At 35.7% G+C, this 24,591-nt stretch overlaps 1 protein-coding gene across 1 annotated transcript in view; it reads right to left on the bottom strand.

The window, feature by feature from the left end:
- The window catches only part of LOC107141150 (microsomal triglyceride transfer protein), a 46,559-nt gene that overhangs the window by 9,012 nt on the left and 12,956 nt on the right, over positions 1-24,591 (bottom strand). Inside the window, exons 4-15 of the mRNA XM_048813859.1 lie at positions 24,166-24,273; positions 22,941-23,057; positions 22,522-22,661; positions 20,367-20,517; positions 18,390-18,547; positions 17,065-17,233; positions 16,087-16,194; positions 5,982-6,194; positions 3,828-4,039; positions 1,637-1,734; positions 1,330-1,542; positions 996-1,008 (exon numbers count right to left, since the gene is read on the bottom strand). Coding sequence (XP_048669816.1) covers positions 996-1,008; positions 1,330-1,542; positions 1,637-1,734; positions 3,828-4,039; positions 5,982-6,194; positions 16,087-16,194; positions 17,065-17,233; positions 18,390-18,547; positions 20,367-20,517; positions 22,522-22,661; positions 22,941-23,057; positions 24,166-24,273 — 1,700 coding nt within the window. The remainder of the gene's footprint in view (positions 1-995; positions 1,009-1,329; positions 1,543-1,636; positions 1,735-3,827; positions 4,040-5,981; positions 6,195-16,086; positions 16,195-17,064; positions 17,234-18,389; positions 18,548-20,366; positions 20,518-22,521; positions 22,662-22,940; positions 23,058-24,165; positions 24,274-24,591) is intronic.

The following is a 24,591-nucleotide window of genomic DNA, read 5'->3' as shown; positions in this document are numbered from 1 at the left end:
CCCTTCCTCCCTCCCTTCCTTCCTTCCTTCCTTCCTTTCCTTCTTTCTTTCCTTCTTTCCTTCTCTCTTTCTTTCTCTCTTTCTTTCTCTCTTTCTTTCTTTCTTTCTTTCCTGGGGATTGAACCCAGAGCCTTATGCATGCAAGGCAAACTATACCAATTGAGCTAAATTTACAGCCCTTTTTAAATTTTTTTTATTTTTTTTTATTTTGAGAGAGGGTCTTGCTAAGTTGCTGAGGCTGGTCTCGAACTTGCAATCCTTCTGCCTCAGCCTCCTAAATTGCTAGGATTACAGGAATATGTGTGCCACTGTGCCTGTCATGAGCTTTCCATTTTATGGTGTCATCCTAGAGGCGCTTGGTCTCCCCAGGACTGTTACATATACATAACGAATCACCTATCTTGGAGAGCTCGGAAAGGTATTGGCACAGTTGTCCCAAGGTTGCTGCCACGAGAGGCCTGCACTCTCCAAGCCATGACTCATACATGTCCATGTCACACTTTTCTCCCTTGCCAAAAATTAAAAACATTTTTAAAAAGATGACAAATACCATGAGAAGGTTCACAACCTAATTTCTACCACACAAGAATTTTACACATTTTCTGTCCTTCCTACCCAGCCCCAAACTACTGGGTGCTTGACATTTCTGAGTGCATATCAGAAAACAGATGGTGAGTCTTCTGGAGAGAAGGGCATGGTATTCTAACTACAGTACTATTAAAGAGTGAGGCAATTAACTTTGAGGGGGGCTCACATTTTTGTGGCCCTGGATCACTTCTAAAGCTTAACTGACTTCAATTAAGAAGGTTATAATGTGATACTCATAAAAACTAAAAAAGAAGGTATATTTCATAATAAGGAAGGTTTTATAAGTCATCACCAAATCTTGGATAAAACCAACAGAAGGAAAGTTGCCAGCCAGTTGTCGAATGCTTACATTTTTTTAATTTATTTTTTCTTCTGGCTGTATTGAAGAGATACAGATGGACTCTAAGTGAGAGTCATATTCTATTATATAGTTTCATTTATGTTGAATCAATCAATCAAAAAGGCAAATATATTACAGAATTAAATACTTGAGAGGGTCCAAAGAAATATATATATGAATACAAATAAAATTTTATAAAAAAGTTTAAGTGAAGAATACAGACACAATTTCAATTTTGTGAACCGTATACCTTTGAAAAGACAAATGGATGTCTGGCGAGTTGTGTGTATCAGTTACTTAGGTTCCAGGTACATATCTGAAACTCCCTCTATGTCTAAAAACCTATCCAACCTTTGCAGATGATGGAATCATGGCAACATGTGACAAAAGCCATCATCAACTTACACATTCTATAGGGCTGCCATCAGGATATTTTATTTTACTATTTTTTTTACACACTTTATTAAGCACAATCCATGGAAAATGAGTTACCTGGCTACCGTGAAGATCACTCTTCCCAATGTATTGAAAGATGTTCAGGTTACTTCTCCTTAGAATGCCAGAACCAGAGTAAAGAATGTCAAGGCTGTAGGTAGATGCCGCACGGGGACTACCTAAGGACAAAGCAACCATGCATCTTAGCAACAATGCCAGCAATGCCAACCTGGGGATGGGCATGGAGGAGAACCCCTTTTTTGGGTTACGTACGTTCTATGTAGCCTGTATAGGCAGAAGAGGATCCACTCTTGGAGAAACGGTCATAATTGTGAGTGCCCATCTCCTTGAGAACTCGACGGACCATTTTGCTGCAACGTGTAAGAAGAAAAAGCTGCAAATTCATTGTAATGGCTGTTTCCCAAGTCAAATTAGGAAAGAAAGAAAATCCTTAGAGGGAAAAAGGAGGGGGCTGAATTTTTCCTTATGCCACTCCAAGACTGGGCGAGGTGCCAGCTGGACATCAGCATCAAGATTAGGGCTTTCCCCTTCATTACTCAGATATCTGAAAATTTCATTTGGTATTAAAATGACAGCAGGGCAAGGCTTCCAGCTATGATGTGGCTTCAGCTGACAGTGGATATGGAGTGAAAAACACATGCTATTTGAGTCATCACCGTTCTGCTGTTACATTGTCCATAAGTTTAGGAAAACTGTACCAAACTAAGATTAGCTGCACTTTATGTCTTTAACATTTTTCTTTAATGTTATCATTGTCTAATGATATATAACAGCAAGTTTCCAGGATTTCTTCTATATCTGGGTAGTGTTCAGTTACAGACACAGCTCAATAAAACCCATAAAGGAACCGTGGTCTCCAAGTCTTCCTTCTTATTCCATGCCTCTGTCTTTTCTATGTAATTAGTATTGAGATGTTTTCTTTTTTTTTTAACCATGTAACACTAATAATATCAGCAATAATAAAATTACAATATGGTAAAATCAAAATAATCAACCAAAGCAAACTGGACCTAGACCTGAGGTAGAAAATTTTTGAGAGGGGAAAATGGCAACTTTATATGCCTTTGGGGGGGTCATAATAGATGCCCCTAAAATGTAAAGGGTATTCATGTGGCTGAATGATTGATTATACATGATTTGCTTAACTCCAGAGATAAAACCAGGGCCAATGGGAAGACTTCAGTTCAGACAAAGCCATGGGCAGAGTCGAAGAATGAAACAGGTTTCCTCAGAGGTGATGAGTTTCTTGGCCACCAGAGAGGAGCAGTTGAAGTCTGAACACCACAGATCCCTACACTGCAAAGAGACACCAAGCAAGGTGGCCTTTAATGTCCTTCTTGGTCCTAAGAATCCGACCCACAATGTTTGTGATTGCTTCATGCCATTTCCTAGGCTGAGCTCTTCCCCATCTTTTTCTATATTCTGATTGCCTCCTCTTTTCCATCCCTAAATTATTAGACTCCCAAGACATAGTCAGCAAACACACCTGAGACCTCCACCACAAAGCCTCATAAAAGCAACAAGGGAGTAGAAAGAGAATCAAATCCCCGTTCACTTGGAAATACATGGCTGCCTCCCTGGCTGCCTCCCACCTCCCTCTCCTGCTCACTGGCTCCTTTCCTTTCCCGTTGTCTTGCTCTTCTCTCGGGTCTTCTCACCTCCCCTGTTTCTTGTACTTTCTCTCTTCTTGTTTTTTCTTTCAATCTTTTACTTTCTTCTTGTTAAATTTCTTTTTCTTTATTTCCCACCCTCCCCCATCTGTTTTCCTCTCCTTGGGGGACTCTTAAAGTTCGTTCTTTCTTGGGGGTGCTATTCTGCGGGGACCTCAGGGCAAATGGGAATTCCTTCTCTGGACCTCTGATTCCAGTGAGAAGGAGCTTCAGGGGAGTCACCCTGAAGAGTGGCATGGATAAATTTGGGAAGAAAGACTTGGGGACTGGAAGGAGGTGAATCTGGCAAGAGTAACTGAAAGCAGTGAGGTCTGCTGATTCAGACCTTGAATGGACCAAAAATGCAGGCCATGCCTAAAGTTTTAAACTTTAATGGCAATTAAATTGGCAATTCATTGGGACTATGATAAATGAGGATTCAAAGATTTCTCACATTCAGAAAATTAAGATGAATGATAATTTGGTGAGAACTTAACACCATTTTGCTGTACTACATATAATAAGAGTCCTGCAATTAGGCTTTAAAACATTACTAACATATGGCAACATGTAGTTATTAACAGCCTGAACAGGATAACCAAAGTCAGACTCAGAGCTCCCAATCATAAACAGCCAATATGAAGCTATTTTAGCTGGCTCACTTTTACACAGCCCTCTTTGGGCAAATGTGGCTCCCTTTGGTTTTATGCAATAGAACACAATTATTATTAGCCACATGGTACCATATCACTGTGTAAATAAACTTAAGCACAGAGACATGCAATGGGTCATACCTTGCAGGCATTTCAAACCGCAGAATGTCTTGAATAATGGACAGCATGTATTTATTCATTTCTTTGGGAAGTTCCCCGATAGACAGCAGGATGTTTTTTACCTCCATGTAAGAGGGGTTGTTTTTTAAAATGACAGTAGCTGCAGTCGTGCGCACAGTCTTTTCATGGACTTTGCGATTCTGGTGGTATATCCTGTTCAAGGTCTTCTTCACCTGCTCATAAGATAGTCAAAATCAGTGGCACACCCAGACTTTTAAAATTGATATTGTAGCAGGGACAGTGAGTAAATGCATGCATTACTACATTTCCCAGGTTCCTTCATCATTAGGTTGGAGCTATACAATCAGTTCCAGCTAATAGGCCATGACACAATCAATATGAATCACTTCCAAGCTAAGGCAATGCCTTCTCCATCTTTTCCTTCCATGACTGAAGTGAACTGATGGCCACATATTTACCCATATCAGACATACCACGAGAAATAAACTTTTGTTAAGCTTCTGAGATTTTGAGTTTCATTCCTTATACAGCATAACTTGGTACCTCCTAATATAACTTTTATGAATACTACTGTTGTGTGGCAATGGGGATTTGGGGAGAGATGGCTGTATGAATGGATATTTCCTCACAGTGAAATATCTCAGAATCTTATTTTTTAAATTACTAGATATAAAACACATATATATATATATATATATATATATATATATATATATATATTAGAGCAATATTAGGTTCACAGAAAAATTGAGTAGGTAATAGACAGAGTTTTAATATATCCCGCACTCCCGTACATGCACAGTCTCCCAGTCTGTGCATATCCTGCAGCACAGTTGCTATAATTTGAATGTGGCTTGAATGTGTCACCCAAGACTTGTGTGCTAGAAGCTTGGACCCCATGAGGTTGTGTTGAGGTGGTGGAATCCTTGAGAAGCAGGGCTTAGTGGATGGTAATTAGGTATGGGAGATTCGACCTCAGGAGGAATTGATGCAGTTTTATAAGACTGGCTTAATTCCTCCAATAACAGGTTATTACAAGGGATCCTGGCACGTCCCCTGAATCTTTATTCCATATGTGCCACTGACCACTCTTGCATGCACTTCTGCCATTGTGATGCTATTGGCCATAAGCTCTTAGCAGAGCTGAGAAGATGTCAGCACCATGTTCTTGAACCTTCAGAAATGTGAGCTAATTAAGTTTCTTTTCTTTATAAAACACTTGACAATTCTTTTGGTATAGCAATAGAAATGGACTAAGACAACCGTGGTACATCTGTTACATTCGATGAACCTGCTTGACATATCATTATCAATCGTAGGGTACATTATGGCCTTTTTTTTCCTAAATAATATTTGAATCAATGCAAATGTGTCATAATAATTGTATGCTGTGTCAACAAGTAATTTTATTGGTTACAACATTGTCTATAAGAAGATATGGTATGTGAAGTTCTTTACTAGACATTTATAAATGTTTCTTTCAATTCTGCTTCCCTCTGTCTTTTCCTATTTCCCTCAAACCATGGCCTTGCTCTCAGGCATCTGGAAGTTAAATAACTCATCCAAGAACAAACAACTAGGAAAGAATAGTGCCAGAATTTACACCTAGGTCGTCTTTCTCAAAAGCCTGTGCCCTAACCATCATGCTTCATTGCCAACCATATTTGACAAAAAACTGGGAAGGGTGCTTAACTGCAAAATGGAAATATCATTCTCAGTGTTAGACACTACTCAAGTAAGTTTATATTAATGTTAGAAACATTCTTTGTCCAGCAAAATTTTAAGTTAGGTGACTGCTAAAAATGTAGTTATATGAACAAAGGAGGCCGTGCTTAAGCCAGGATATTTTAGTGTTGAAAATTTTTACAACATCTTAAAATTTCTAAGAGGAAGTAAATTTCTGAAAATATTTTTTGTCTTAAAATAAGAGAGTATGCTTCAATATTTATGCTTCAGGATATAGAACATTATCTATTCAAAATGTGAGGCTGCTTTAGAATAGCCTTAAATGCAACTTTGGAGTTATTTCTAAGCAGAAGAGAGAGGCCACTTGGGGGAAAAAATAGAGTTACTTGAGAGGAGTTTGCATTTGACTCATGTTCAGATGTGCTTTTCCCCTTCTGTTCACGTTGCAAATATTCTTGGAGGTCTCACCTCATCTGTTATGAAAGGGACATCATATCTCTGGAGAGTGGTGGTGGCGAGGTGGCTGATGGGCCCTTCTCCTGCCTCCGCGTACTTCAGAAGGAGCGGGATACCTTCTGGAAGCAGGGCGTTCTTCAGGGCCAGCAGGTACATCATAGTGTCCTCCTTTTTCTCTGGTTTTTCAAGTCCTCCCAGGATTAACTTCTTGGCTTCAACTACTGCCTAAAAATGTCACACACTTTAGACATATTCATGACTATACATAAAACAAAACTTGGGCAAGAAAACAACCTAAAGTTTCCAAAACGTTTGCACTGTTGGTGCCTGAGACATATCATGAAAGGAAGCAAGTTGAGCTTCATAAAGGTGTTTGTGTGTGTGTGTGTGTGTGTGTGTGTGTGTGTGTGTGATATATATATATATATATATATATATATATATAGTAATTGGCTGACTTAGTTTTGAATCTATTCTGAATGTAGAAAGCCATTTTAATTCCCTTGCAATTGATTATTTAAATAACTTTCCATTTATTGAATTTCTAAAACAAAAATTAAATGGAGCCTGAATGTTACCACACACATTTTCTTAAGAAACAAATTGAGTGAAAGTGATTAGAGCTTGCTTGACACATAAGGCCTGCTTCTAAATGTTTTAGAAGTGTTTGTTCTCACCTGAAGCCCAAGTTAATTAATGCTGCTATACAATTCAAAAACATTCTTAAATGCCTTCTATGTGGCAAGTACTTTGTAGGCACTTCTCAAATATGTTCTGCAATTACAAAAGGACTTTTTTTTTCCTGGCCTGGAGGGGGGGAACACCTCTGGGGACAAGCTAATAGTTTGATGGAAAGGCAAATTAGAAATAGGAGCATCTGAGTTCTGGTCTTATATTTGCCACTACATGTTTTCTAGGCTTTTGTTTCATCATAAAGATTCTTAACACCCAATTCATCTACAGGATTTGTGAACTTTGAAATGAGGCCACAGGTGTACACACACACACACACACACACACACACACAGGAGGAAGGGGAAGAAATCCCTAAACAGAAAGAGACATAACACCTGGGGGTGTAGCTCAGTTGGTAGAGTGCAGAGTGCTTGCCTCCCATGCACAAGGCTCTGGGTTCAATCCCCAGCACCACAAAAACAAAACAATAAAGAAGGAGACATAATAAATTTCACACATACCTAATTCAAGAAGTGACATTTTTCAAGTCTTAGATTTGTTTAAAAAAATCATGCTTGATAATGTATTTTGTTTGTGAGGCTATGGGGAAATAGGCATTCTTGTGTATTGTTAGTGGAAGCATAATTCATATGAAGATAAATGGAATTGACAAAACTAACAAAATTCCATTTTGATTCACAGCTCTTGACCTGGTGCTACACCCCCAACAATAAAACCAAAGTGCCTATAAAATTATTCATTTCATTATTAGGTGAATTTGCAAAAATAGTGGAAACAACTGGCATGATTGCATATAGGAGGCATTGAATAAACTATGGTCCAATGGCACAATAGAGTACTAATCGGGGACAACAAAGGTCTCTGTTACCAGACCAGTATGGAGTGATTTCCACAATATATTATTAAGTGGAAAAAGTAAGATACAGAAGAGGATATGTAGAATGGTATATTTTGTACAAGAAAAAAGAAATAGGAATGTGTGTGTATGTTTTTTTTTTGTGTGGACTTCTGCTTGCTGTTGTGAAAAGAAATACAGAAAGAAGATACCAAAAATTAATGATAATGCTTAGCTACAGGAGGTAGGTCACAATAGGTGGGAGGGATATCCTTTTTGAGGATATTTTAAAAATAGTTTTGGCTTTTGAATAGTATTAACATTTTATATACTCAAGAAGCAAAATTAAGTCAACAAGGATGAAAAATTACTAAAATCCAATTCAAACATAAATGAACCTAAATGTATATCAAATTGATAATAGAACTCAACAGAAGAAGACAATAAAGAATTTATCCAAGCAACTGTTGAGCATAGGATTCAGACTGTGTACCTTCGATGGAAAATATCCTAAGGGCGGGGGGGAACTGTAATGAAGTCTTGAACTGAAATGAAGTTTGTTTTTGTAGTAACATCGGTGTAGCAATTTCAAAACTATTTTGTGTGAATCTTAGAAATGAGCAGATGAACAAATAAATTTTGGGTTCTCAAAAACCCAGGATTCTTGTTCTGGGAGACAAAAGGTAAAATTATGGAATGGAGGAAGGAAAGAACCTTGGATGTTCAATTAGAATTAGAAATATAGGTATGAACTCATCCTTTAATAAATTATATGTATCTTGTCCAACAGAAGAGCCTAGATGAAATGACACTCAAGTAATAGTAAGTAAAAATATTTTGGAGAAAAATGTAAAATGTCTACAATGTACTCTCAGATGGTTCAATTAAAATAAAACAGAATGAGTTAACGTAAATATGTCAATATTTCAAAAATTGGAAAATCTAAATGAAGAGGATATACATATTCATAAAATTGTACTATTCTTAGAACTTTTCTATAAGTTTTTTTTTCAAATACAAATTTTTTGGGAAAATGAAATTAGGATGCTGTAAAGTCAAAATGTAAACAAACAAACAAAAAAAAAATAGAAAAGACATCATGGAGTTTAGTCCTGATTGTGAACTTGTTTAGCTACCATTCAGACTGATGCTGGGCAGAAAATTTCATGCTAATAAATACTGAGAAGGCATAGCACTGGATGGAATCACAGGTACCTTTTGGGTAGCATAAGTATTGCATGCCCAGCAAATACCTTATATTTGTGTTAAGGATACATCGTTTCCTTTCATATGTCTTTGATTTGGCCAAAAGGTAGATGAAAGTTCCATAGCAGAAAATTGAAAAGAAAATGTGAACATTAACTACAGTCCATTTGGTGGCCAAATCGCATTATCTGAACAATGCTTAAAATAAAGTGGCTCAAAAATATTAACAAGATTGAATGACAGTGATAGAGGATAGTTTGTAGCTACTTACAAGGTGATTTTAAAAATGTGAAAAGAGCCAAGCTGTCCCATTATCAGAAGAACTTTGATCACTAACTCAGTTTCCTTTTCATGCCACATGCCTTGGTAATCCCTTTTTCTCCCAGGGTTTCAACCACCCTCTATCTCTAGCTCTAACTTCTCTCCTGTTCTGTGATTCTGACCATCTGCCTGTTGAACAACTCAACTTGGTGACCCAAAGGATTTCAAACTTAATACGGTGAAAAAAAAAATTAATAGCTCCACCTTACTCTCACCATTAAATTAGGCTCTGAAAACCTTGATTAAGTGGTAGGCATTGCCGTACTCTGGTATTCTAACCTGGAAGCTTTGGAGTCACCTAGATTCTTACCTCTGTTTCATTCCCTGCATCTCATCAATCACTAAACACTATTGAATCTACTTCCTAAATGGCTCTTGAATCTGTCTCCTCTCTCTCCTTTGACCCTACATTAATTTAAAACTATTAATTCTTGCCAAAATCATTGCAAAATGTTTCTAGTCAGATCTTACTGACTAATCCAGCCAATACTCAGTTCATATATCATCTGGCTTCTTCCAAAATAAAATTTTAAAAATGAGTGTGTCATTCACCCACCTAAAAACTTCACCAGACCTCCTTGTTGTATAGAATGGAGGTGAGGCTCCTTAGCTCGTTATTCGCAAAGATCTGTTTACCTTTCTTCTCACTTCCCCTCTTTCTGATATCTTCACCTCACCTTCTAGTGGGCAGGCATATATATTTTATGTTTCAGTGCCACAAAATTTCTCGTTGTTCCCAAGCATACTGGGTCCACTTCAGGACTTTTCATACAAAATTATGCTACTTGTAGAATGTCCTTTATTCCATATTATGATTTCTTCACCTAAAAACTTCTTCTAGACTAAGCTCAAATACTATTTTGGGGAAACTTTTCCCTAACACCCTCAAACAGCAAAGTCACTGTGGCTTCTGTGTTTTCACTGTCACTTTGTTTGTTTTAATATTATATTAGTCCCTCAGTATGCATGAGGGATTGATTACAGGACACCCTGGGGATAACAAAACATACAAATTCTTGTAAAGAATGGTAAAGATGGTACTTTCATATAACCTGCACACATAGCCCTGTGTACTTTAAATCATCTCTAGATTTAAAAAAAAATAATTTGAAGGTTGATTTGTTTATTTTTGTGGTTCTAAGGAGAGAACATAGGGTCCCATGCATGCTAGGCAAGTCCTCTACTGCTGAGCCATGCCCCCAACCCCTAAATCATCTCTGGATTACCTGTAATACCTAATATAATGTAAATGTTACACTTTTTAGAGAATAATAACAAGAAGGAATAATCTGTTCATGACAAATACACATGTGATTTTTTTTTCCCCAATAGTTCAATCTATGATTGTTTGAATCCTGGATGGGGGACACACAGATACAGAGGGCCAACTGCACTTGCCTGTTTGCATTTGATAAATAGACAAAGAGTTTTTTGAGGATGGTAGAATGTTTTATATATCTTTATATTAAAGGATTAACATTATGCCTAATACAGAGTAGATGCTCATTAAATATAGCTAACTGTTGTTTTTCTCTGTGGATTTTGTATTTTGACAAGATATTTAATACATGAATTTCTGAAGCAGATAAGCTACTCAAGTAACTGTGGAAACTGAAAAACATAAAAATTCATAGTTCTCTACTGTCATACAATAATACCAATTTTGATTTCTGCCAGAACTGATATTCAAATATTTTTAATGACCATCTTTTTAGTTATCTTCTTTTTGTACAATCTATTTAGGAGTTGCTTCTTATGAAATGATTTGGTTTCAAAAACATTCTCAAAAATGCAAATCAAAACTACTCTAAGATTTCATCTCACTCCAGTCAGAATGGCAGTTATCAAGAATACAAGCAATAACAAGTGTTAGCAAGGAAGAGGGGAAAAAAGCACATTCACACATTGCTGATGGGACCGCAAATTGGTGCAACCACTATGGAAAGCAGTATGGAGATACTTCAGAAAACTTAGAATGAATCCACTATTTGACCCAGCTATCCCACTCCCAATTTATACCCAAATGACTTAAAATCAGCACACTACAGTGATGCAGCCACATCAATGTTTATAGCAGCTAAATTCACAATAGCTAAACCATGGAACCAAACTAGGTGCTCTTCAACAGATTAATGCATAAAGAAAATGTGGTACAAATACAAAATGGAATATTACAAAGCCTTAAAGAAGAATAAAATTATGCATTTGCATGTAAATGGATGGAACTAGAGAATATCATGCTAAGTGAAATAAACCAGTCCCCCAAACAAAAAGCCAAAAGTTTTCTCTGATAAGCAGATGCTGATCCATAGTGGGCAGGGAGGATAGGAAAGAATGAAGGAACTTTGGTTTGTGTTGAGGGGAGCAAGGGGAGGGGTGGGATTGTGGGGATGGGAAGAACAGTAGAAAGAGATAGACATTATTACCCTATATACATGTATGATTACACTACCGGAGTGACTCTGAACCATGTACAGCCAGAGGAATGAGAAGTTGTGTGCTCCACTTGTGAACTATATGTCAAAATGCATTCTACTGTAAAATAAACAAACAAACAAAAACCTCATTTTCAATATTGTTTTAAATAGCAAGCATTTAGGAAGCAAAATAATGCAACTATGCCTTCCTGTGGCAGAACAGGAAGCTGGCAATATAATAAATATGAACAGAGAAAATGCTTTATTTGCATTATAGAAAAGTAGGGTGTGTTTGATTTTAATCTATATAGAATTTCCATTTTTGGTTATGCTTACAAAGTGAGTATTTTTGCTTTTTTATATAAGAAGATGTGAAAATTGATAACTCTCAGGAAAACAAAGAAGCTTTGAGCAAATGAGAATAAAAACAACATACAAAGTTCTAAGTGATTAGAAATAACTAAATTTCCACTGACAAAACTTAAAACTATAAACTGCATTTATTATAGATAAAGTTCTGTTCTGAGAGAAAACCTTAGCATCTATTTTTTTCCTAAGAACAAGAAGTAGAAGAAGAACACACCATTCAAAGCTGAGTAAGAATAAAGAAGGCCATTTATTATGATAAAGAGGTTCATTCATTAAGAGGACATAACAATTGTAAATAATATGTACCCAACATGACATCACTTAAAAACATAAAGCATAAGAGAACTGAAGGGAGACATACTGCAGCACAAAAAATGTTGAGAATTTTAATACCCTATTAATGATAATAGACAGATCATACAAACAAAATCAATAAGGAAACACTGGACTTGAACTATACTTTAGACCAAATGGACCTAATAGACATATATAGAATATTCCATCTAATATCTACAGAATAGATATTCTTAAGTGCACACAGAAATCTGCCCAGGCTAAATCTTAAACCACAGGATAAGTTTTAACAAATTTAAGAAGATTGAAATCATATCAAATATTTTTCCATCCACAATGGCATGTAACTAGGAATCCATAATAGGAGAAATCAAGGAAAGTTAACAAATATGTGGAACTTAGATAATATACTCCTGACAACTTTTAAATAAAAGAAGACATTAAAATGGCAATGTAAAGTTATTTAGTGATGAATGAAAATGGAAACACAGCATACCAAAACTTATGGGTTACAGCAAAAATAGTCATAAAAAGGAAGTTTATAGCACTAAATGCCTACATAAAAACAGGAGGAAAGTCTCAAGTAAACATTTTACCCAAAGAATTAGTAAAAGAAGAATAAACAGGCTCAAAATCAGCAGAAGGAAAGAAATAACAAAGATCAGAGTAGAAGTTAATGAAATAGATAAATACCAAAGAAAATTAAACTAAGTTTTTTTTAAATGTAAATAAAATTGACAAGCCCCTAGCTAGACCATGATAAAGAGAAGACCAAACAGGCAAAATTGGAAATGAAAGAGGAGATATTACAACTTACAAATAAGAAAGATCATAAGAGACTGCTATGAATAATGTCTATACACACAAACCAACTGAACAATGTAGGAGAATTGGATAAATTCCATGAAACATTTAACCAAGAGTAAATTATGAAGAAATCTGAAATCTGAGCAGAGTGATAATGAGAAAGGAAATTGAATCAGTATTTAATAGTCTTCCATCAAGGAAAAGCCCAGGACCAGATGGCTTCACAGCTAAAATTTTCCAATTGTTTGAAAAAGAACCAATCTTTCTCAAACTCTTCCAAAAAAATTGAAGAGGAAGGAATACTTCCAAACTCATTTTTAAAAATAATTTTATTTTATTGATTTCTATGTGGTGCTGAGGATCAAACCCAGGCCCCTGCACATACTAGGCAAGCGCTCCACCACTGAATCACAACCCCAATTCCTTCCAAACTCATTTTTACAAGGATAGCTTTACTGTGATACCAGAACCAAACAAAGACACAACCAGAAAAGGAAAGTGGAAACTAGTATCACTGCTGAACATAGATTTAAAAATCCTCAACAAAATACTAGCCACAATACATTAAAAGAATCATTCACCATGACCAAATAGGATTTATCCCTACAATGCAAGGATGGTTCAATATATGCAAATCAATGAACATGATTCACCATATTAACAGAATGAAAGCCAAAAACATGATCATCTCAATGGTAGCAGAAAAAAGTATTTTACAAATTATCATCCCTCATTTATAAAACTTCTCAACAAATTAGGTACAGAAGGAATGTTCCTCAACACAATAAAATCCACATATGACAAAACCATTACTAACATACTCCAGAGTGAAAAGTCAAAAACTTCTCCTCTATGATCAGAAACAAGACAACAATACCCACTGGCACCACTTCTTTTCACTATTATATTGGAAATCCTAGCCAGGATAATTAGTCAATAAAAAGAAATAAAAGGCATTTGATTAGGAAAGGAAAGAAGTGAAATCACCTGTTTTCTAAACACATGATTTTATTTACATAAAACCCTAACAACCCCATCAAATGGCTGTTAGAACAGATAAATAAATTCAGTAAGTTGCAGGACACAATATCAACTTACAAAAATCAATCACAATTCTATAACTAACCACATATTATCTGAAAAAGAAATTTAAAAGCAATCCTATTTGTAACAGAATGAAAAAAAAAAAAACCACTTCAGAGAAAATTTAACCAAGGAAGTGAAGATCTATATACGAAAAATATAAAACATTTTTATGAAAGAAACTGAAGAAGACACAACTAAATGAAGAGGCATCCCATGTTTATCTCTTGGAAGAATTAATATTGTTAAAACATTCATGCCCCCCAGAGCAATTTAAAGATTAAGTGCAATTCCCATCAACATACCAATGACATTCTTCACAGAACTAGAAAAAAAAAATTCTGTAATACTTATGAAACCACAAAAGATCCTAATGTAACAAAGTAATCTTGAGCAAAAAGGCCAACTGGAGTCATCACACTACTGGATTTTTAAATATATTACAAAACCGTAGTTTAAAAAAAAAAGAGAGAGAGAGAAAGAAAAGAACCAGGGGGACATTGATATGGGCAGAGAGTCCTTGGGTAAGACTCTAAAAGCACAAGATAATGAATGCAAAAATAGACAAATGGGACTCCATCAAATCAAAAAACTTATGCACAGAATGAAACAATTAATAGAGTAAGGAGACAACCACAGTCAGGGAGAAATTATTTGCAAATCATACATCAAGGCTGATACCATAATCATAAAGGCCTAATAATATCACCTCACACCTATTATACTGGTTATTATAAAAAAGTTGAAAGATAAAAAATGTGGCAAGGATGTGGAGAAAAGGTAACCCTGTGTAGTTGGTAATATTAGAGATTAATCCAGCCATTTTGGAAAACAATATGGAGGTTCCTCAAAACACTAAAAATTGAATTACCTGATGATTCAGCAATCCTACTTCTGGGTATTTATCCAAAGGAAATAAAATCAGTGTGTTGAAGAGCTATCAGTACTCCCATGTTCTTTGCAGTTTTGTTCACAATAGCCAAGAATGAATGGACCTTTAAAATGTGGTACAGATATATAATGGAATACTAAATCCTTTAAAAAGGAAATTCTGGCCCAGCATAGTGGTGCACTTCTGTAATCCCAGTGGCTTGGAGGATGAGGAAGGAGGATCTCTAGTTCAAAGCCAGCCTCAGCAACAGGGAGGTGCTAAGCAACTCAGTGAGACCCTGTCTCTAAATAAAATAGAAAATAGGGCTGGGGATGTGGCTCAGTGCCCCTGAGTTCAATCCCCAGTATCACAAAGAGAGAGAGAGAGAAATTCTGTCACTCGCAGAAACATGGACAAACCTGGAGGACACATGCTGATTGAAATAAACTAGGCACAGGGAGATAAATACCCATTTATCTCATTTCATTTACACATGAAATCTAAAAAAGTCAACCTTACACAAGAATATGGAGAAAGGATGGTGGTTGCCAAAAGCTAACCAGAGTAAGACAAGAGAGGGGGAATTAGGAAACGGAAGATATTGGTCAAGGATACACAGTGTCAGATAGGAGGAAGAGATTGTGGGGATCACTCAGCCTGGTAACTATAATTAATAATATTGTGTTGTATATTTCAAAATACCTAGAAGAATGGACTTTAAATTTTTGTACCACAAAGAAATGATAAGTATTTGAGGTGATGGATATATTAATTTGATCATGCCTCCCAAGATATAGATGTATCAAAACATCACACTTGACCCCCAAAATATATACAATTGTCATTTGTCATTTGAGAATAAAACAATGACCAAACAAATCTGAATACTTAATGGGTGCTCAATCAATATATTTGGTAGGAATATCAATGGACTATTCCCTTTCTAGCAAATATTTATTGATCATTATCTATGCACCAAGCACTATTTTAGGCTACTGGTTCTGAAGGAAACAAAGATCCATTTCTGCATGGAGTATACAGAAATAACAGTAGATATAATAAACAACTGAATTTCCAAGTATGTTAGATGGCAATAATTGTATACGAAAAGGAAAACTAGTAGAGTGGGGGAGGATTAGGTATCCTATGGGTGGGCAGCAAGATGAATATCAAGTATGGTGGTTTGGGTGATGGCGGGCATCACTGATTCACACTTACTTTGAGTTTGCAGCCTTCATTCTGGCACAGCTTCTTGACAAGGGCTCCGATGATGATCATAACAGTTTCTCTGATGTCATTGCTTGCAAAGGAACTTTTGAACTTACTCTATTAACAGGGATAAAAGAGGCCATTAAGACATTTAAATATTTCAGAGGGACACTTTTAGGAATAAAGTAACCAATAACTTGAGGAAAATGTTTTCATGTTCCTGGATACCAAACTCAGAATGTTGCTTTTGAAACATTTAGAAATTCACTATCTAGTTCTGAATGAAGAGTTAAAAGCATGGGCCCTGTCCTGGTATTCCTAACCACGGTCTTTAAACTCTTATTTAAGAGTTTATGGATTGGGTTCATCAGGTTAGTCAGTGAACCACAAAAAGTTTTTAAAATTTAAATATAAATGAAGTTGGGCTTCATTGTTTTTACCAGATTCTCAAGTAGGCTTGTTTTCCAAAAAGATTACAGACTGTTCCACTAGATCATAAGTGGATGAGTATAATTTTCTAAAAAAAATCTCAGACTCAAGAGAAGTTGGGTCTGGATTGAATATAAAAATTTAAATAATGGAATAATTGTATCTCTTCAATGTATCTGTATAAATACCATGAAGATTTTTAACTCAAAGGAATTTTTAAGTTGCTTATTAAAGCATAACCTAGACTTTTCCCTTCTAAAATATCATCATTTCCCACATATGAGAAGTGAGTCTTTAAGTTTCCATAATGTATAGTTTATGCTAATTAGTGAGACTGTAAAGACACTAAGTGAAATATTTACTGTGCAGTCAAAGATCCATGGATAGAAATAGTCCAGTGAAGTCTGAATGTGAATACTCAGAAGGTATTCACAGTTTGTGGTCTTCATTCTGATTTGAACAACTTCTAATTACTGCTTATATGCTTGCAGGTTTTCGGTTTGTTTTTTGCTTTTAGCTGCTGAGAGTCTTTATTTTCCCTGAGTCTACTTGACTTACAATGAGTGTTCTCAGGAGTTCTTCATCAGGATGGGAGGCAAATCCACAGGCGTAGAGAAACCTCTCCTGTAGGACAATGCTACTGTCACTCTTGAAATCCAAAAAGTCCAAAATGGCTTCTAATGAGGCTGGAGTCTGAGCAGAGGTGACAGCATCCACCAGCTGAGGTCTATGAAAAAGGCATCATCATACATATCAGTGCTTCAGGTGCTTAAGGAATTATTAAAAACCTCGACCACTCACAGACTCTCCACTGATTTGAATTTCTTGAAGAAGTGAAATATTTTTATTTGAACAACAACAAAAAATTCTTCTCAAAAAGATCCCCTTCCCATTTTATTTAAATTGCTCCCTTAAGTCTTCTTTTTCTCATTTAAACAATATATACATAGAATATACAAGCTAATTTTACTATATTAACCTAAGTCAAGAATAATTTGAACATTTGTAAAATTAAAATTATATAAATAATATTATAAATTAAGCTCAAATTCTTCTCTATACCAGTAATATATAAAAGGGGTGGTTCATCAAATTGATATTTTTTCTATTTTTTAATATCCTTAAGGGAAGTAAATAATAAATATGATCAAGAATAAACAGACTTTTCAGATCAAAAACAGAATTCTCTTCTTGATTGTTTGAGTCCTTTGAACTCTGACAGCTGCTGTGGGGGCGGCGGCTGCCGTGTGTGTGTGTGTGTGTGTGTGTGTGTGTGTGTGTAACTTGGCCAATTTCCATTTTTGATTATGTTAATAGAGTCGACTTTCTTTTTTACACATGTTAATGAATCACTCTTTCACCAAAAATTGCAAAATGTGTGAATTTCTTTTCTCTAGATTCTTTTGGTTACTTACAACAGTTCTCAATTTTCTGTATAAAATGAGACATCAGTTAGATCTTTAATGAAATCACATTGTTCAATGGAAAAGTCGTACCATTCTTGTTTGTTTCAGTCAACTCTGAAATCTTTTCAAACATAAATTAATAGCTTGAAAACACAATTGCAAAAACAGCAAGGCACCCGTGTGCCAGGGTGTCCTGATGAAGCCCTGGCTTTATCTATCTTATGCGCCAATCTAACTCTAATTTAAAATATGTGCATCTTGAGTCACTCTTAAAATTTGTTCTTGGAATTTTGGTCCAGTGACCATTAAGTCATTACATTATGGCATATATAATTGTTGGTTAAAATGTAGAACAACAGAATAATTGATTTGGAGGTGGGGCAATTGATTTAGAAGGAGTCTTTCTTGCTTGATAAAAATGATAACTCAGCAGAGTTTTCCTGACAGATCAACCCACTGTAAGTTTGGGGAACTTACAGTACTTCTTTCTTTTCAGTCTTCAGAATTTGGAGGATGTCTTCTCTCTTTGCAGTCCTGAGGTGCTGAACAAAGGCCAGGAAGTTTCTGACAGCTTCAGCATTGGAGAGGTTGTCAGGCTCCAGGTGTTTCCTGATGGACTGCCAGTGTTCTGACAGCTACAAAACATAGCCACAGGCTCATGTCCTGCTCGTAGTTCTGAGCATCCACATTTAAAAGGCTGTTCTCCCCAGAAATAAAATTTTACTTGTATCTGACAAGCAGAAGATGCTTTTTGTATCTTTGCTCAGTATGGTTCTTGTCTCCCTGCCCGTAACACACCACTCCTGAAGGCCAGAGGCAAATTGAGAGGCATGCTAACCTTGAGTGCCATTCCTCTTAGGAGGATCATTTTTGTCTATTAGTAATAAATTTGAAGGACCTTGGGAAATAAATCACTTGTGCCAGGGCATATGGTCATCCCATGGCTATACTAAGGGAATTATATCAGAGACCAGACTTTGACTACCCTAGTGAAATTGTGCAGAATTTTAATTAACAGCAAGATATTTTGTAAGGAAAAAAAAATCAGAACTGCTGAAGTATTGTAACAGGTTTCTGATTCATTTGCCCCTCACTGGATGGCACTTTTTTCAATAGTTTGGTTCCCTGCTCTTTTTACAGTATTGTTTGTATGAAATTTAATGTTTTACTGTTACTGAGGTCTGAACTTATATCTATGTTTAGCAGAGTAGTATATACATAAAGGCAATTCTCTCTCACACACACACTACAATTATTCTGCTTTGGTTTTAAAACATAATTCTAATTGATGACATATTTAAATAGTAAATAATTCTAATTGATGACATTTTCTGGCTTGGAGAAAAACTAAAGAACTTATTTTTCGTACTTGACTACTTTTCACCTAGCTGTACAGAATTTGTTAAATTGCATCAGTGACCTCTAAATTTCTAACTCTGTGATAATCACCATTCTTCTAGTTTTTAAATTATTCATCCCTTCTTGTAAGCAATAGACACTTATTTTTCTCTTTTGCAAATCCCTTTTAGCTATCTCATCCAAAGAGGATATTCCAATGCAAAAATTCTAGCTATATTTAACTTCATATTTACGAGGTTGTTTCTGAAGCCAAAGAGCACATCTACATGAATTTAGATTTTTTTCTTTAGAAAGTTGCTGTAGTAACATTATACTGAAGTTGGAAAAGCAAAGTCCTCAATAACATAAACACTTTCTGCAATAAATAATCTTAAATGATTCATAATGTTTAATAACTGTGGTGGGGGACTAATAGTTCACAACATAAGAAAATATGATTCCTTTCTTTAGTCATTCCCTTAAATAATTTTTATCTCCCTTAAAGTCATTTCTGTGACCATACAGCACAACTGATTCATGCAATCAATGAAGTTTCTCTTTGTTACATTGAAAATCTTACAATTTGATCTATAGTTTGCCTTTGAGAAAGAATATCCCCTTTGTGGCTGTAGTCATAGAAGACACTGAAGTATGGTAGAGACACGTACCCTAATTCAGGCAGAGAATTTGGAATCCTCCTTAATCCTGAACAACAATACTTAGAACATTAGGATCAATAAAGTACCTTACATCTGAACAAACCTATATACAATTCTGCCCTTACAAAATTCAAACACTTGCCTGTGTTCTTGAGAACATTTATTTCCCCCAGCTTCATTAAGTCTTCCCTCCCATAACCTAAATTCCAGGTTTGATTTTCAAAAGGCTGTCCTTAAGTCATAACATGTTTTGTTAAGCAAGTAGTAATTATTTCTTCATTATTGTTCTATCACGCATCATCTCAGGATTGTGTTGTTCAGGCTACATCACCCTGACTTTGTGGTGGCTGGTAGTTCTTTAGAAACTTTCTTCATAAAATTAGCTGATGCTTCCAATGGAGAGAAAAGGAAAATAGAATCTTAAGCCACTATTAGCCCTCAATTTTTTCATACTTACAGAAGGGCATCTTTTACATTCGCTCTGGAAGACCTGCCCCACAATAGGGATAGCTGTGTATTTTGAATCAACTGCTTTAATTACTGCTGCAACCTGCTTTCCAGGTTTCAGTCTTGGGCCTGCTTCCGTTGTCCTCAGCTCTAATTTCTGCCTGCATCATGCCAAAGAGAAATAGCACTTTATAAGCATTCTTCTGAGTGAATAATACAAATTGTCATTCTTTTGAAAAACAAAATACACAGGTTATTCAAGTTGTAAAAGTTCAAACTTGGGTATCTCCAGGGGATAACTGAAACCTCAAGATAATTATGAAGTCTTTATAAAGCAGTGATTATGTTCAATGATTCAAAAGTTTGTCAACTTTCAAAATATTATGACAAGAAAATAGAGGAGAGAAAATTCTCCTCCAGGATGCAGAACCAGATGTGAGATGTCAGCCTGCTTGAATTTAGCCCAGCTTTCTGAAAATGATACTTGAATACAACCATGCGTCACTTATTAACAGACAGTTAGGAAGGCTTATTTTCCAAAAATGGACTTAACAATATTTTCATCTAATATTATCTTCCAGAACTTAGTCTCTCTGCCATCATCTCCCTTCTTGAAATGGGATAAGGGTGCCCCAACTAAGAGAGAACAGTGCAAGAGACATAGTGTGACTTCTAAAGCTCGGCCATAAAAGGGACTTCAGCTTTCATCTGGCACACCATCAGCACATAGGCCTTTGGAGTCTTGAGTTGTCACATAAGAAGTCAGTATTTTTTCTCTCACATGTGGAAGCTACAAAGGAAAAAGAAAAAGAAAGATGGGCGGGGATCTCATGAAAACTGAAGGGTGATCAGTAGAGTAGAGCAAAGGAAGCAGTAGGAAGAAGGAGAAGAGGGAAAGGGAAAATACTGGAGAATGATACTGGCCAAATTCTATTGTTATATTGTGTGCATATACAGATATGTAACAATAAATCCCACCATTATGTACAACTATAATGCACCAATAAAAATTTGTAAATAAAAACGTCTGGCCACTTGAATAGGCCATGACCAGAGATAAAGAGAGATGATTGAGTCTTCTCAGCTCAAGCATCAGACACATGAGGGAGCAACCTTAGAATAATTCTAGCTCTAGCTTGTCACTGTCATTGCTTAGCAGACACCAGGCCAAGGCAAGCCCAAAATTATGAGAGAGAATAATACAGTGATCATTGCTTTTTATACCATTGAATTTGTGGTGAATTTGAATTTGTTATAAGGAAACAGAAACTGGATAGACCTGATAAACAATTTTAACCATTTATTTTATATAAGAATATATGAAAACAGTAAAGAGCATGAAGTAGAATGCAAAATTTAACTCCAGATGAGACTTGAATAAAATTTCAAGGTTTTTATGGTTTGAGACACTTCTCCTCTGATTTGCATCCATCTAATTCTGATGTTAGGAGCAGTTCAAAGGAAATTTTTGAAAAGCAATGGCATAACATATAATTCACTTACTGTTGAAAATGTCTTTTTGAATTAAAATATCAAAATAAAACAAACAGAGTTGAAATTTCAGTTCTTAATCTTGTTAGAACCATTCTGATCAGAGAACTGGTCTTAAATTCATACAACAAGCTCAAATATTTACATGCTATAAATCTCATCAAAAATTGTGTCACATTTCTTCACTATGGAACTTTCTATGTTTCTTATTAATAACTTTAAAAATTCTCAAGGATGCTGGGGGTGTAGCTCAGTAGCATATTGCTTGCCTAATGTGTACAAGACCCTGGGTTTGAGCCCAGTACAACAAAGGGGGGGGGGACTCCCAAAGAATAAAATGCAAATGCCACCATTTTTTAACTATGACATTAAAAAACACAAGAGAAATTATAAAATGAACTAGTAGTTTGCTTTTTTTTAAATTTAAATTCAAGTCAATAAATAATTCTAATGAAATTCTATTAAAAATGGTATTCACTTTGTGCCATGTATTATTATAGATGATGTGAAAAATAAAGGTGATTAAGATGTAATCTCTGTTTTCAAGAAACCCACAGTCAAATAAGGGAACACCATACACACACACACACACACACACACACACACAAACATTTATAAACCAAGTATAATGTCAAAAAACAGTAAGGGAAATTATAATTTCAGCATTATCTTACTTTGACACTATTGTTCCTGTGATGGTTTGGAGGAAATTCATCCCAAAAGCATGTATCTCTTCTGCAAGCACAGCTACAACAAAACTGTCTTCTATCTTATAGGTAGTGACAGATGTGGCTTTGGAACTGACACCCAAAACCTAAATAAATAAAAAGATAAATATTTATCTTTTTAAAAAAGAAATACACTTTTTATTCTTTGAAGTAAACCAAATATATAACTATCCCACACTCTTCAAAAGAACTACCCTTTTATCCCCTTCCCCATCACCCATATCTACAACATATTTAACTAAATCTACTTATTTGACATATATGAAATTATGACTTAAAAATATAAATGTTTCCAAATTATATTTATACCTTATTTTTCTATTTTTTAAAATTAATCTGTACAACATGTAATTATTTGATCCTACCTGATTTTGGGTTGTAAATCCAGACCTCTCAATTTTGCATGAATCCAAGGCCTTAATTTTTATCACTTTATCTTGATGAGCCTGGTAGGTCACTTTACAATTTCCAGAGACATCTTCCTAAAAAAGAAAAGCAAAAATATAATGTTTGGAATTTGGCAGAAATCTTTTAATTCTAGTGGGAAGTGATTTGAAAATGGAGGTCCCTAATACATCATTGGGGGATGCTTTTTATTTCAGGATGACAAAACAAAAATAGAGAATTCAGTCTCCTCTAGCATGTTGATTCTTTCTCACCTTCTTTGGTTGAAGATTAACAGCATCCTTTCAATTAGGCCAGGAATAGTTCTCTCTATGCCCAATAAGAGTTGGACAAATGGCCTGGCAATAACTGAAATCTCTAGTAAGTAGATAATTATGTGGCTAGGAGAGTTGATTTTTTAAGGCTGTGTATAGACTCTGTGTGTGTGTGTGTGTGTGTGTGTGTGTTACTTTGTATGCTTAAAAATCTGTGGGATTAATTAAACTCATTATTCATCAATTTGAATTTAGGCAAATGTTTCCCAGTTTAGCTTCTCTGAGCTTTCCCCTGGGATCTGCCAGCTCCAGTCTGCCTCAACTCTAGCAAACTAGCCATCATTCCCTTGGCCCAGCCCTGCCATCAGATTTTCTCTTCCATTTGTGGGCTAGTTAAATTCAGACTAGGAAAGTTGGAGTCCAGCCCTGATTACCAGTGTGATACTAGTGGATCTGTTTAACTTCCCCAATTAACCTCAGTTTCCTTATTTGCAAAATTATTAGTTCCAATTATTAGTTCCCCACACTGACAGTGCATCCTAATTATCTGAGGAGATTGTTAAAATACAGATGTTCAGGTCCCCTACTCTACTGATCACAGTCTCTGGGATAATCCTCATAGGGTAGTGGTACACAGTGATGTCTGGAGATCACTGGAATGATCCCCAAAGTTTTCTGTATATCTAACAATTATTCTAAGTCCCCTTGCTTATTAGAAGTGATTCTAAATCCTTTTATCTTGTATTTAAGTAATAAAACATTGGGATAAATGACAATTGTTTCATATGTAAATGAGATTTGAGCAACCAACTCATCTTTCCTGAGCAATATACCATAATAGTAACTCATCTACTGAATTTCTAAAAGAAGAACTTATAAACAAATTTGGCAACCCTATTGACAAACAAGACACTGACTCATTATTAAGTACCTCATCTGTTTTTCCAGAAGTTAACTGCATCTGAAATAGGCTAGCCAAGCCTCTCTTGAGATTTACTATGGCCACTGGCTCATTTGGATATGAGTAGAACTCCTTGACCTATGAAGAAAAAAAAGAAGAAATATATATGAAGCAAAAATGCATCACTTATCAGATTTAGTTAAATAAATGACTAGAAAGGTAATAGTCTCACCTCCACTAATTCTGGGAGAAAGTGCTCTATTACTACAAAGCTGTGAGTTCTTTGTGTATGTGTGAAAAGAAGCGATTTAGACTTCTAAGAAGATAGATCACTTAAGATGTGAAATTTGAGGGGCTCACAGTGAAGGTTCTGAATATGATGGGCACTGCATAGGGGAGGAAAGAGCACTGGTACAGGCTGGGATTTCTGTTAAAACAAGACTTGGTCAAGAAAGA

Source organism: Marmota marmota, unplaced genomic scaffold (genome assembly GCF_001458135.2).
Source record: "Marmota marmota marmota unplaced genomic scaffold, marMar, whole genome shotgun sequence".
In the NCBI taxonomy this organism is placed as follows: Eukaryota; Metazoa; Chordata; class Mammalia; order Rodentia; family Sciuridae; genus Marmota; species Marmota marmota.
The sequence above is the reverse complement of the archived record's forward strand: the minus strand, read 5'-3'. Positions and strand labels throughout refer to the sequence as shown.